This window comes from Panicum virgatum, chromosome 8K (genome assembly GCF_016808335.1).
Source record: "Panicum virgatum strain AP13 chromosome 8K, P.virgatum_v5, whole genome shotgun sequence".
NCBI lineage: Eukaryota > Viridiplantae > Streptophyta > Magnoliopsida > Poales > Poaceae > Panicum > Panicum virgatum.
The window spans coordinates 54,138,220-54,152,246 of NC_053143.1; the positions used below are offsets into that span (position 1 = coordinate 54,138,220).

The 14,027-nt window shown below is 47.4% G+C and overlaps 1 protein-coding gene across 1 annotated transcript; it reads right to left on the reverse strand.

The window, feature by feature from the left end:
- Positions 1–8,019: 8,019 nt before the first annotated feature.
- On the reverse strand, positions 8,020–13,675 carry LOC120645977 (short-chain dehydrogenase reductase ATA1-like). Its single transcript, XM_039922677.1, has 3 exons — positions 13,359–13,675; positions 8,607–8,795; positions 8,020–8,539 (listed from the first exon to the last, which is right to left on the reverse strand). The coding sequence occupies exons 1-3, from the start codon at positions 13,673–13,675 to the stop codon at positions 8,020–8,022; spliced, it is 1,026 nt and encodes a 341-aa protein (XP_039778611.1).
- Between the last annotated feature and the right edge of the window lie 352 nt (positions 13,676–14,027).

Here is a 14,027-nt window from a genome sequence, read left to right on the forward strand (position 1 = left end):
CCCAAGTCTGAAACCCTAATATGATTTGCAGCAAGGAACCTGCGGGTGGGTTCCGTCCGGGGTCACACGATTGCAAAGTTTAGTTACACAGATAAACATTGAAGTTTCGCAAGCCACGGTTTAAGTCAACCGAACTAATCTTTCATATTTTACCGCTGCCAGCTGACGTAATGAACAGTGACTAATGATGACCTCAGCTGCATCTCGATTTGGATCTGGATCAAATCATCTTCATGTTGCCTTATAATATTAGACAGGCATGCGCGTGGGACACTCTCAGTTCTCGTGGTAATGTAGCAACTACGGAGATTAACTTTCTCTGACAATGGAAGGTAGTTTATTTTATGCTGTTTTAGGATCTGTGCTTCTTTTTTCATAATTTCATTTCACCAAAAATATAATCATGTGCAATTAATATGTTTCTTTCAGCTTTTTATCTGCATGATAAAAAGTTCACAATATATATTTTAAAATAACTTATGATGTCTACTATCTGCTTATAAAATTTGAACTTAATAAGACTCCACTTCTACAAGGATAATAAAAAGGACAAATCTTGTTAAGGGGTGAATTGGACTAATTGGTATAGTTGTAGGGGGTAATTTGAACAAAAAATAGTTTAGAGGGTTATTGGGATTTTTGCTATACTTGAGGTGAAGTGTTTAAATTGCTTGGAGCCTCGGATCGGAGGAACAGGGTGTGTGACGGATCTAGGAATCATTGATGGCTTTAAAAATAGCAGAGATTGGGGGTGGAAAATCTAGTTAAACTGTTTATGTACTCACTACTGGAAAACCGTCTTTTCCATATGTGCGTCTAATTTCATTGAGGATTTTTTCGACTACACATAGGGGAATTCATATTTTCTTGTCGGCTTTAAAATAACGCACAGGGAAATAACCGAAGCCACAGGAGCATTCATCTTTCCTTGTCAATTTTGAAAGAATGCACAGGAAAATAACTCAAACTCACAGCAAAATTCATATTTCCTTGTCTGTTTTGGAGGCACACATAGGGAAATAACTTGAACTCACAAGGAAATTATATATTTCATGTGGATAGATAATTAACAATAAACTCTATCTTTTTTCCTAAACTTTAATTCAATTTTTATTTAGTGTGGCAAGCTTATGAACCAAAACTATATTGTCACGTCAATATGTAGAATTTTCTAACTAAATTTAAATATTATTGTAAAGATTATGCGGTTATTTGGAGATAGAAGTTTGAATTTGTCCCTAGGAGATAATTGAATTTTTCATCTATCTCCAAGGCATTGGCTGGAACGGAACATATGATCTTGGATATAATAATTTCTGGGCAATTTTTTCAATCTTATTTGAGGTACACACAGCTTAACTTGGGAATATTTTGATAACACATAAAAATTCATTTATATGATAGAAAATAACAAATCTATTAAATTTTTTTTGAAACTCTTATATGAAAACTTGGATGCTATCTATTAAGTGTAAAAATATATCGGGGTATATAAGATAATTAATTTTGCAAGTTACTTCACAATGGTGCTTTATTTAGCTATTTAAAAAATAGAAAACAACTTTTTTTTACGCAACAAGCTGTAATGTAAATCCACACATGTTAATAGGAGGGCGAAGTTAAGGCTTATCCAAATTTCAAGTGTAAATGATGAAGAAAAGACTTTATGGTATATAACTTCAAAGTTTGACTTAAGTTGTACGAAACGATGAGGGATCCAACCATTTTGTGAACAATGTACTCTAATTATACATCTAGAAAATTATTCTATTCAAATTTATAGAATTATTGGAGAAGTTTAGGTATTATTATTTAATGGTTGTAAATAGAAGTTTGAATTACTCCTAACAAACATTCAGACTTTTCATCTATTTTTGTGATATGAGCTACAATTGGACATAAGTCCTTAAACTATATTTTTGTGTAATTTTGTACATATTATTTGAGATAAATGTAATTCAAATTGTAATTATTTTCAATAAGTATGCAAGAATTTATTTAATCTATTAAAAATAGTAAATGAGTTCAAAAATTATTGAAACTTCTACAACACAACTTATATGTAGTGTAATAATTTATTATGTTCTTCAACTTCTTGAGTAGCAATCTTTCTGTCACACCCTAAAATATTTAATTTTAGGATGTGAATATCTTTTATAATGTCTTTATCCATCTTTAAGGTTTTCTGATAAATTACCAGAATTTTTGGGAAATTTTTTTTCTCAAATTCTCTAGAGCTAAATTCATTTGACGGAAAGCTCTAAAATCTTTTTCATGAGTTCCAAGTATTTTATTTGGACTCTCAACTCCCGAACTTTCTTCAAGAAAGTTTTTAGGAATTTTTGGAGCCTCAGGATATATTTTCATTGTTTTAAATATTTATCTATACTTTTCTAGATTTATTTTAAGGATGAAAATATATTCTCGATAAATGAAATCCTTTCTTTTTCTTTTCGTCTCAGGCTGGATTCAATTTGTTTTGGCTCTAGTCCGCCCTAAATCCTAGTATCGTGTCGCGCGCAAGCTTGAGTTTGGCTTTTTCCGTCGACACTGAAACAAATACCCCTGTTGTCGCCTTTTGCCTTTCCTTTCCGAAGTTTAGTAACTCGTCGAAGCTTGTTGACTGACAATCACCGTCAATCGTTTTTCCTCGACTAAGTTGGAGTTACCAAGAAGTTTTCCTCGCGAAGTGTGGAAACTGTGAAGCATGTTTCCTTTTCTTAATCTCGTTCGTTGTTCCTAGCTTCTCATCGAAGTCAGACTAATCTGTTATATCACCATCCACCCTTTTTACTTTGTCATATCTGCCCCATCGAGTTATCCGTTCTCCAACCTTTCTCCCTGTGAACGATCCTGTCTCGAGCGACCCGTTTCTCTTTTCGGCCCTCACCACAAACCGTTTCGACCTCACTTTCTCGGAACTTGCTTGGCTACTCTAGTCCCGACACGAAGTTATTTGCTTAATCCTTTTGCTGACCTTCCTAATCTCTTCTTCCTTGCTAACTCGTGGGAAACTTGCAGCCCCATCTCTTTTCTTTCGTGCACAACATGGACTCAAGGATGAGTCTCAGCCCTGCACGCCAGGTTCTGTCGTGCGCAGCACACAAACTAGTTGCCCCAGCTCTATAAAACGCAAGCGGTCGATCCCCTTGCGACCTTCCCTTGTAGCGCCGGCCCTAGGCCTCCACCTGCGTCGCCTACTGCCTCGCAGGCCTCCGTGCGCCCTGTGCGCCGTCGCCGCCGTTCTTCAGGTCGCGAGGCCAAGGCACCCCGCTGCCTTCTTGCTGCTGCATGTGGAGGCACCCAGTCATGCATGTCGTCGCCCCCTGCAGCCGCGTCTCCTACCCCTGTGCCTGTCTGCTAATGCCCAGTGCCGCCCAAGTCTACTCTTCAATGAACCAGCACCACCACCGCCAGTCCTGCTCGCCTATTCCACGAGCAGACCACCATCGCCCCCTTCTGGCTTTGATTCCCACCGCCATGACGCATCTCCGCCATGGGTAAGTGGTAAAACGGATTCCCCTCGACCTCCTCTCTCTATTCCCCATCTTCCCGCACTCTCTAGCAACTTAAAACAGCGGGAATTTGTGCTACAGTACCCGTTGGTCCATAGGGGTTGTTCCGAGTTTTTGCTGTTTGGTCCCTATGAAGTTCTATAATTTTTGTAGATTTGTTTGAGTCTATGGAAATCTGCAGAAAACACCCTAGTAGATTAGATCTTTTCAGCCTAGTCCTAACCCTAACCTTTGCTAAATTCGCGAGCATAGTTCCTTGTGTCTCGTGAAAATTAGTAGCTAACCCTCTCCGTCTACGGTTAATCGCGACTAGGTCCCTGCGATCTAGTTTCATCCATAGTTTTCGCGTTTTAGATCCGTTTTCAGTTCGCTCTTGTCACGTTAGTTTCCTTTCAGCGTAAGCTGTCGTCGAGCCACGTTGTTGTGCCGTAGTTCTTGTTTTAAAATTAAATATAGATTTAATTTGATTAATGTTCTCTCATCTAGTCTTTCTAATTAAAAGCTAATTAGATGTTTACTCCGGTTTTCATAAGTAATGTTAACTTGATTAATGTCAACTCAAATGTGTTTATAATTTAATTTGTTAGTTCAACAATAATCATATAAAGTTGTGCGTTTAGATGCTCTCGCAAGTTTCCTTCTAATTAATTGTTTAATTAGTGCAATTTCTACATAGGCAACTATGTATAAAATTTGACTAAGTTCAACTTGCCTTTGCAAAATAAAAATATAATATGAGTTAATTATAATTTAGGGTATTACTTTTAAATGTCCTTCACATCTGTTTACTAAATAGAAATAAAATGAATGAAGCTTATAGTTCTTTTGTTCAATAATAATAATAATAATCTTCGATAGCCATTTCTTTTCAACCCTAACTCCGTTTTCCGCGTTTCTTGCGCTCTCTTGACTGTAGCAGCGAGCCCTATCCTTTAGTATGTTCTTTTAAAGCCTTTATTTTGTTTTGGTGTATTATTCTTAGTTGTACTTGTTGTTTGCTTTGTATGTTTGCTCCTTGATTGCTTCGAGTAGAAGGATCGCTGTTCGAAGTTTGAAGATCAAGTTTTCCAAGTGAGCAAAAAGTTGAAGAGCAGTAAGAGTAGCTTTTCGTTGGAGAAAGGCAAGTGACCCTAACCATACTTCTATCTATGCTTATTTATGAGAATACTATGATTTAATTGGAACATGGAGAACCACCTAAGAAAACAGTACAACCACAATACTACATGGCTCTGGTCTTGGCTAATTAATCAGAAACTCTAGCTTGTGACAATCTTACTGAAAGGGCAAGAGGGGATGCATCGATGGGGTATAGCTCGGTCCTCTTGAGGCTTTGATTTTGTTTATGGTCCTTGGCTAAGGTACCGCCTCATTATGGAGGGTTATGACCGCTTTGGCTTGAAACCTTAGCGGGTTGTCACATGTTAGAGAATATTTGTAAAGACCTCGTAGTGAATCCCTAGCCACTCACCAAAGGGAAGTGTTTAAGAGGCTAGCTACCTCTGGCAACATGGGAAACACGAATTGTGATGAAAGTGTACAACCTCTGCAGAGTGTAAAACTGATATATCAGCCGTGCTCACGGTCAAGAGCGGCTTGGACCCTCACATGATTAATTTAATTGAAGATGGATTTAAATCATATTCTGGTTATTTCTTGTGGCCTTGCTGAGTACCAACCATAAGTGTACTCAGCCTTACTTACTGGTGCTCAGAAGGAAAGGTGTATGAAGTCTGTTGAAGATGTTGCTGAGTTCTAGGTGTACGCAGCCCCCAGTCGATTGCCTATGAAGTTTGAAGCTTTCGTTTCTAGGATAAGCTGTATAACTCTGATAGTCTTTTAGTTGTTTCAATTCTTTTTTTCGTGATACTGTTACTGATTATTCACTTATAATGTCACTATATGTATGAAACTTGATTCTGGCATACATATGGTTATGCATTCGGTTTTATCCTTAAAATCGAGTGTGACACTTTCCTATAATCGGTTAATTATGACTCAGGCTTAACAGATTCTTGGTCTTTCATATGGGGTAACTAAGTCTATTCCTCTCGTCGTTACTACAAAATGGTGTATGAAGTCTGTTGAAGATGATGCTCAGGTGCAGAAGGAAGGAGTCAACCAGTTAAACTAATGGGCTTAATTTTCAGAGTGTAAGTGCATTCACCATTATAATGCTAAGATGTCACATGAAATGATGTGCCGCCGGTTTAACCGTCGTAGCAAAAAGAGGAGAGCCGGTACATAAGTGTTGCTATTGTCCAGAGAGCGTGTTTTGGTTGTAGAAGAAGTTCTTCAATGACAGGTTAAACCGCCATACCATCGGTGCATCCGTCAGTTAGACAACGGCCGTAGCAGCAATTGTGAAAGGTGCAATGGCTAGTTTCCAGACTGGTCAGACCGGTTGAACTGACCCTTGTGACCGGTTAAACCGTCACTAGGCTAGATTTTAGTAGCCATTGGATCAACAACTCTATTGAGTTGTAGGGCTATATATACGCCTCCGCCTGGGCATTTTAGGCTTGTTGGAGTTGGGAGAAGTCTCATACACATTGAAGAACATCTCCAAGCCAGCAAAGTTCTTAGTGAACATAGTCTTTAGCACATTCTTGTAGGTGTGGGTCCTAAGTTAGCTCCTAAGAGAGTGTAAGAGAGCAAGGTGGTGAGTCTTATGTGTTGTGCTTGAGTGAAGCTCAAGCTTGTACCTTGGTGCGCTGGCCCCTTGGAGCTTTGGAGGCTCGCCGGCAAGTCATCAACCCTCCGGCTTGGTGTGGAGCTTTGTGCAGGGAACATGGAGACCCCCATCCTACGTAGAGAAGCTCCTTAGTGAAAAGCGGAGTCAAGGCAACAGGGAACTTGGCGCAAGCCTTGGTGGCAAGTCATGTTTTTCTCGGAAGAGACTTGATTGCCGGGAAGCAATACTCTTGATTGAGTGTTTTAACAACGTGAACTGGGGGGGGCGCTTTTGGGCCAAGCAATACCACGGGATGAATCTTCGTGTCAAGAGTTTGCTTCCCCTCATCCCCTAATCTGTACGTTTCCGCATTTGATACTTGCAACTTGTCTGCCTTTGCTTTCTTAGTATAGATCAAGCTAAATTGGCTATAGGTTGCAAAAATCTTTTGGGATGAGGGTTTCACACTAGATAAATCTTAGTTGCATATCAAAATACCATGTCTTAGTTTAAATTTATGTGCAGACTAGTTGGAGCCATATATTAAGTTTTTAGATTGCCTAATTCACCCCCTCCCCCTCTTAGTTTACGAGCACCCGATTCCTTTCACAAGGTCCACACTGTTTATTGAGAGAACAGAATAAGGAGCGAAACGACAACTACTATAAAAATTATTTGTAGGACCACCCCATTTTTTAGGGGCAGATCAAAATTTTACGCATTCCTACAAAGGGAGCAAAAGTACTGTAGCAAATGAGCCGCCCATGGAAATCAATTTTTAGGAGCGGGTCACCCCCTCAGCCGTCCCTACGAATAGGCTCCATTTTTTGGGGCGGTGGAGGCGTGAGCCGCCCCTAAAAATAAAATTTGTAGGTGAGGTTCACCTCCGAACCCACCCCTAAAAATTGCACCGATTTGTAGTAGTGGCCGAGGGGGTGAACCGCCCCTACAAGTGGCATTTCTATGAGCGGTCCCCCCCCCCAACCCGTCCCTAAAAACGGCCGCTAAAAGCCCTAGGCCAGCACATTGTGCTCGGGGAGAGGCGCTCCCCAAAAATCCGAAAAAAGGAAAAAGAGGGGGGGTTTTCAACTCGATTTCTTTCGAGATGGGGTGTAGGAGGTAAGTTGATGCTAATTTCTTGTCATTTCTAAGCTCTTTTGTTAGTTTTATGGATCAAATGTAGCTCTCTTTGCCTCTAACTAACCCTAGATCTCCATGGTATGGATTTGCCATTTGAGGCACCATTTGCCTCAAATTTTTGGATGAAATTGTGCTATTTTAGTAGGAGAACAAGATTATATAACCATTTGGACTCAATCCATTAGTTTTAGCCTCATCCCTAAGTAAATAATTTCCAAGATCTATGGAGGTGAGAGAAGATTTGTTTTTTTCCTATCTTTACACACATGCCTGATAGATCCCTCCCCCCCCCCCCCCATTTAGTGGAACGTAGTTTTAATTCTTTTTATTTAGTATGTGTTAACTTGACTTTTTCAATATCTACGTATATATAGAAGTATATATTTATGTTGATTTGGGGCTTTATTTCTTTTGAGAAAAAGATTTGATTTCCTTTTTTCTATCTTTACACACATGCATGATAGATTTAGTGGTACAATAATAGCTTGGGTTTTGATTTTTGAATAATTTAGTACAAGTTGAATTAACTTTTTTCAATATCTACGCATATACATTTATGGCCATTTATGGTATTTTTTCAAGAAAAAGTTTTGATTTATTTTTTCTGTATTTACATAAACGTTGCCCAACTAGTTGGTCTGAAAAGTTGCACGCAGCTGTGGTAGGAATTAGCTTCCCCGGCCTGCCACACTAAGGAAGAGTGAACTCACCGTTCAGGATGAGGTTGTTCCCTGTCACGCTCTTACAGTACTCCGACACGAGGTACACCGCCGCGTCGGCCGCGTCCTCTTCGGTCGCCATCTTGGTCATAATGTACTTGTTGATCATATGTTCAAGGTGGTCATCCTCGGCGTGGGGGAAGATTGACTTGAGCACGCGCTTGTGAACGTTGGCGTGCTGCGAGATAGCATTCACCCGCACACCGTGCACCGCCAGCTCCGCCGCCTTGGCCCGGATCACGCCGATGGCTGCGGCCTGGGAGATGCTGTACGCCGACGGCACCAGGTCGCCGAGCAAGCCCATGGTGCTGCTCCTCAGGAGGATGCAGCCTCCCTTCGGGTTCTGGCTCTTCATCACAGCACTGGCGAGATTGATGCTGTCCAGGACGGACTGGAAGTTGGCCGCCATGGTGTTCTCGAAGGCTTTGCTGTCGCTCAACAGAGCAGACACGTGGTTGAACTCGGTGTTGTTGTAGAAGATGTCGAGATGCCTGTGTTTATCCTTGAGGTTTTCTCAGCCAATCGCTTGTGTCGCAGGGCATTGCTTCAGCCACTTGCGTGGTTTTATCATTAGGCCGGTCCTTGTTCTTTTCGATGATCAGTTGCTCTGCGAAGCTTCTGCACTTGTCCAGCTCCTTGTCTGCGAGGAAGACCGAGGCGCCGTTGTTGAAGAATTTTTGGGCAATCGCCTTGCCGACTGTGCTTGCGGCTCCCGTGATGACGGCCACCTTGTTAGCAAGCAGTAATCTGCATGTATACATGTTGAGTAACATAGGCAACGCGCAAAATATCGATTAAATTCCATTTTGATTTTTGACCAACTATTTGCTGCTACAGTTCAAAGTCAAATATTCAGTTCAAAATGTGGTTCAAACTAACAAATTAGAAATAGATTGTCCAAAATGGAATTTATACTCTAAAAGTGTATACTAATTAATAAGGTAATAACAAAATGGAATTTATACTCTAAAAAGTGTATACTAATTAATAAGGTAATTGAAGTCTCGAGCATACTGTGGTGGGGCCATGGAAAACAGTTTTCAACTCCAGGGATGACGACGATGGTCCAGCTCAGGCCCCTCCCCCCTGCTGCACTCACAACCACTAACAAATACCAAGTAACCAGCTTAGCTTACATTCACAAATGGAAACCATTTCGATCAGTTACTACTAGGAAAAAGGTACACCTAGAGGAGCCAGACCTGACCTGAGAAAGCTAGCGCTGCTGCTGGATGCTGCTCTGAAAAGCTGAGTTGGGGTTTCTCGCAACTGATCGTCTCCGTCTTAAATAGAAGTTTCCACACCCTCTGCGTCGCAGGGATCCGATGAACGAGCACAAACGTGTTATTTTTTTATTTCTATTGTGACATTGGAATATTGGATCTGCATGCATCAGCAGTTTTCTCAACTGATAGATAACTTGAGTCGTGTTGCCAACTCTCATTTCTTATATTCGGACTTTGGGCAAGTCTTTCCGTATATACTGACTGGCCTATCTTATTAAGTCTTCGTTTCTTGGTACGATCTGGATCAAACCACATGTAAGGTCTGCATTTTAGCTTAATTAGCTTTGCGGAATCTCTGACTTGGAGCAGGAGTGACCATAGAGTGCACATGGTGGATTGGATGTACATGTACTGCTAGTTGATGATCCCAAGTCTGAAAACCCAATATGGTTTGCAGCAAAGGAACCTGCTGCTGTGCGTGGGTTTCGTCCGGTCATACGATTGCAAATTGCAATACATAATTTATTACCGCAGCGAGCTGATGTAACGAACAATGACTAATGATGACCTCATCAGCTGCATCCAGGGTTAGAAATATCGGCCGCAATTTCGCGATATACCCGATATATCGGGTTTATCGGTGGGGTCCGATATTTTTTTTATCGGCCGAAATTGATTTAATGAATATTTTTTATACTAAAAAGTAAATTAAAAAATAAATAAAAAATAAAAAAATAAAAAATAAAAATAAAAAATCCCGATATTCCCGATATATCGGTTTTATCGGTGGGTTCCGATTTTTTTCCCCTACCGGAATTAAAAACCCTGGCTGCATCTCGATCTGGATCTGGATCAAATTAATCACCCTTCACCCATTGTCCTGCTGGTCTTCGGTTGCTGCCTTCAGAGTTTTTGGTCTTCGTCCATCCGCGAGCCGGCGCCTCGAGCACGATCTTGTCCGCTGAGGGCGTCGGCGATGCTCATCTCGAAGCCTCGCCGGCGATCGGTGACGAAGGCGTCAGCAGCATGGTTGCTGTTCTAAGGCGCGCGGGAGGGAGTTCACATCGTGCGTGGAGGCAGGAGGTGGGTGAGTGAGCTGCGAGCGGGCCGGCCGGCCGTGAAGGAGAAGCGGCAGCGCGCACCTGGGATGGGGTAGACGGTATTTCATTTACCGTCCACCCCTTGGGTCCCCGACAGCCGTCGGATCGCACACGTCCTGCCTGGCTGCCTCGACGGCGGATCGGGTGATGAAGCGATTATGGCGCGGTGGCGGCACTGCTGGATGTCGCTGCGCCGGCACTCTCTCTGCCAGCTTCTGTCCGTGTTTGCAGTGATCGGAGTAGGGTGCGGCCGGATCGGGACTGGATGTCTGGTCGCTTTGCCTCCAAACTTCTGGGCATAGAGTAGGCTGCGCCAACCAATCCGCAATGAGGTTCCAAACCCTTTTTGTCTCCAAACTTCTGGGCATAGAGTGGCCTCTGTTTCCAGTCTCGCCGGCACGTACGCTGGAGTACCCCATGCCGAGCAGTGTCCACCACCGCGAACGAGTACCCACAGGACCGGCTCCGCTGCCGCTGATGTTGACGTGCGGTGCCTCGAGCGAGCAGGTCCTTGCTCGCCGGCAGCGCGTGGCGGCGACGCTGAGGGAGTCAGAGCCTCACCCACAGCCACGCCGCCTCGTCGTCGTCCCTCATGCCGCGGACGCACGCTGCTCTGGGTTCCGCGTTTGTCTCCTTCTGCCGGCGTACTATGAATCCATGGACGATCGGTGATGATGGCGGCGCGCGGGAGGCGGGCGAACGAGCTGGCCGGGCCGGCAGGGAAGGAGAAGCGGAAGCGCACCTGGGACGGGGGGTGGACGGTATTTCATTTACCGTCCACCCCTTGGTCTCCAGCAGCCCGTCAGATCACGCACGTACGCCCAAGATTTTAAAGGATTTCGCTTTGACTTGGTCGTTTTCCTGCCTGGCTGCCTGGACAGCATGGATCGTGTCCATGGAGCGAGCATGGGGCGGCGGCAGCGACGGCGCTGCTGGATGTCGCCGCGCCGGCGGTCTCTCTACCGTATCATTCTCGGCCGCGAGGAAGTCGAGCAGCGTGTTGGTCTGCTCGTCGATCGACTTCCGGCAACAAGGCTGCAGCAGCGTCCGAGGCGAGCCGAGGCTCGCGGCCTGGTGAAGTGCTTACAGTGATCGGAGCAGGGTCGCCATTGATTCGCCGAGGTGGCTCATCTCTGTCAATTCCTCCTGACGAGCATTCGCGAGTGCCGCTCTGGAGAAGCAAGCACGTACTCTGCTGCGCTGCCTTCTCCTTCTTCAGAGGATTTTATCACTGATGTCGTATTGATTCGTCTAACCTCTGCCTCGAGCACAGGGGCAGTAGAAATGTACAGACGTTCGTCTTCCACCTGTCGCAACCGTGCCCATTGGCTGGAGCTCGGCAGCGCCGTAGATCCCCGTGACCTCTCGCCGGCACGCATACGGTGGAGTACCTCGAGCCGAGCAGTGACCGCCACCGCGAACGAGCGCCCACAGGACCTGCTCCACTGCCGATGATGTCGACGCCCGGGCGCGCGGCGCCAAGAGCGGCGAGCAGGTCCTTGCCCGCCGGCGGCGCGCGGCGGCGGCGCCGAGGGCGTCAGGGCCGCTCGTCTGTTGTTGGAGCCTCAGCAGCAGCCACGCCGCGCCGTCGTCGTCCCTCTTTACCCTGGGTTCCGCGTTTGCCTTGTGCAGTCGTGCTGCCGGCGTACTAGGGATCCATGGCGGCACTCCGGCGACAACGCCACGCACGGAGGATGGGAGGAGAGGATGCACAAGTGCCAGGGGTGGACGGTATTTCATTTACCGTCCACCCTTTGGTCGCCGTCAGCCGACGGATCAGGAGCCTGCGGCCCAGATTTTAAAGGATCCCGGTTTGACTTATAGGTCGTTTTCCTGCCTCGCTCGACGTCGGAGCGAGCGGCGACGGCGCTCCGGATGTCCGCGCCGGCACTCTCTCCGCCTGCTTCTGGGCTCCGGCAGCGTCTGTATCGTTCTCGGCCTGTTGATGTCGCCGGTGAAGTCGAGCAGAGCCGGATGCTCGGAGCCCGGCGCGTGGCCGCATGCCGCAGCGGCCAGCGGGCGGATCGCGGACCTCGATGCCAGCGGCGGCACTGGTCGCGAGGACTAGAGGCAGTCTCTTCGCTGCATCATCCAAGATCAGCTAGCTTTCTCTTGCAGAGGTTGTAGCCAGCGGCTACCCAGCGCATTCTATACAACAGGGGCTCTGGACAGCGCGGAATGGCATCCGCGAGCCGTCGCCTCGAGCATGGCCTTGTCCACCGAGGGCGTCGGCGATGCTCGTCAAAGCCTCGCTGGCGGCCCGAAGCCGGCGATCGGTGACGAAGGCGTCTGCTGGCTTGGTCGGTGCTCTACGGCGGCGTGAGAGGCGGGTGAGCAAGCGGGCCAGCCGGCAAGGAAGGAGAAGCGGCAGTGCACATGGGACGGGGGTGGACGGTATTTCATTTACCGTCCAGCCGGCAGTATAGGTGGCCAACTGGGCCGAGCCCGTTGGGCCGGCACGGGCACGGCCCGAGAAAGCACGGCCCAAACACGACCTGGCCCGTGGCCTCGCGGGCCCGTGCCGTGCCCGTGCCAGGTGCCGGGCCGTGCCTGGGCCGCAATCCCGGCCCGTGGCACTAGCACGGGCCTAGCCCGGCTAAGGCATCAGCACGGGGAGGCACGGCCTCGCCCCGTGAACCCCCGCGTCGCTCCCCCTCCTATCCTTCTCGCGACGGCCGACAGGCGACTCGCCGCTCGCGTCGCTCCTTTCCCCCCCCCCCCCACCCCGCCACCGCCGCGCCGCTCCCCCCCGGCTGCCGCAGCGCCGCTCCCCCCTCCGGCCGGATCTGCAGCGCCGTTCCCTTCCTCCCGTTCGCGAGCTCGGACCTCGCCTTCGGCATGCTCGGATCTCGCCTCCGTCCGCGAGCTCGGACCTCGCCACCGTCGCCCCCTCCGCAGCCTCGCCTTCGCGCTACTGCTCTGCTCGGCCTCCTCGCCTTGGCCGCAGCGGCCGCCACGAGGACCGGGGCGCAGCCGCATGCGACCTCGGTGGCGGCGTCCCCTGCCTCTGCCGCGTCGCGTCGCCGGCCAGCTGCAGCTCGTCCTCGCCCACCTCGCCACCGCCGCCGAGGGCCGCCGCCGCCCCCACCCGTCGCCTGTGCGGCTGCGCCGGTCTTCCCCGCCATGGTCCGCCCCGGCCACCGCCGCTCGGGCCTGCCGTGCTGCCGTGCCCAGGGGCACGGTCCGGCACGCCGGCGCCCTCGTAGGGCCTGCCCGGGCCGGGATGTTGGCACGGCGGCACTACGCGGCACGGCACGGCGCCGCCGCCGTGCCCCGGCGTGGCGTGCCTCCCCGTGCCCATGCCGGCCGTGCTCGGGTCGTGCCCGTGCCGTGCGGCCCGGTTGGCCACCTATAGCCGGTAGTTGAGGTAGGTTCTTTGCCCCCCAACTGATTTATTATAACACTAGCTAGTCAATTTCTTTTTTTTTAGATCGATACTAGTCAGGTTCTTTTGCTAAATTAAAATGTGTCTTGCTGGACCTAGATTTTTAAGTTCCCACATTAACCAAAAATATTTCCGTCTATCCATAATCCTTTTTTAACATTGTGATCAAGCATCGTGATGAAGAAGTTTAATTCGGTCCCATCATCTTGTTGGTGCACTAAAATAATAAGAAGAAAGCATCCACTACATGGCTCGAAAGTTGCAAGGA

Excerpts from the sequence above, each read along its gene's own strand:
- LOC120645977 (XM_039922677.1), bottom strand. The coding sequence starts at position 13,675 with ATGGGCACGGGGAGGCACGCCACGCCGGGGCACGGCGGCGGCGCCGTG. Across the intron at positions 8,796-13,358 it reads CAGGGGACGCCGCCACCGAG|ATTACTGCTTGCTAACAAGG; the intron begins GTCGCATGCGGC and ends GTATACATGCAG. Across the intron at positions 8,540-8,606 it reads CGGCCTAATGATAAAACCAC|GCATCTCGACATCTTCTACA; the intron begins GCAAGTGGCTGA and ends GGATAAACACAG.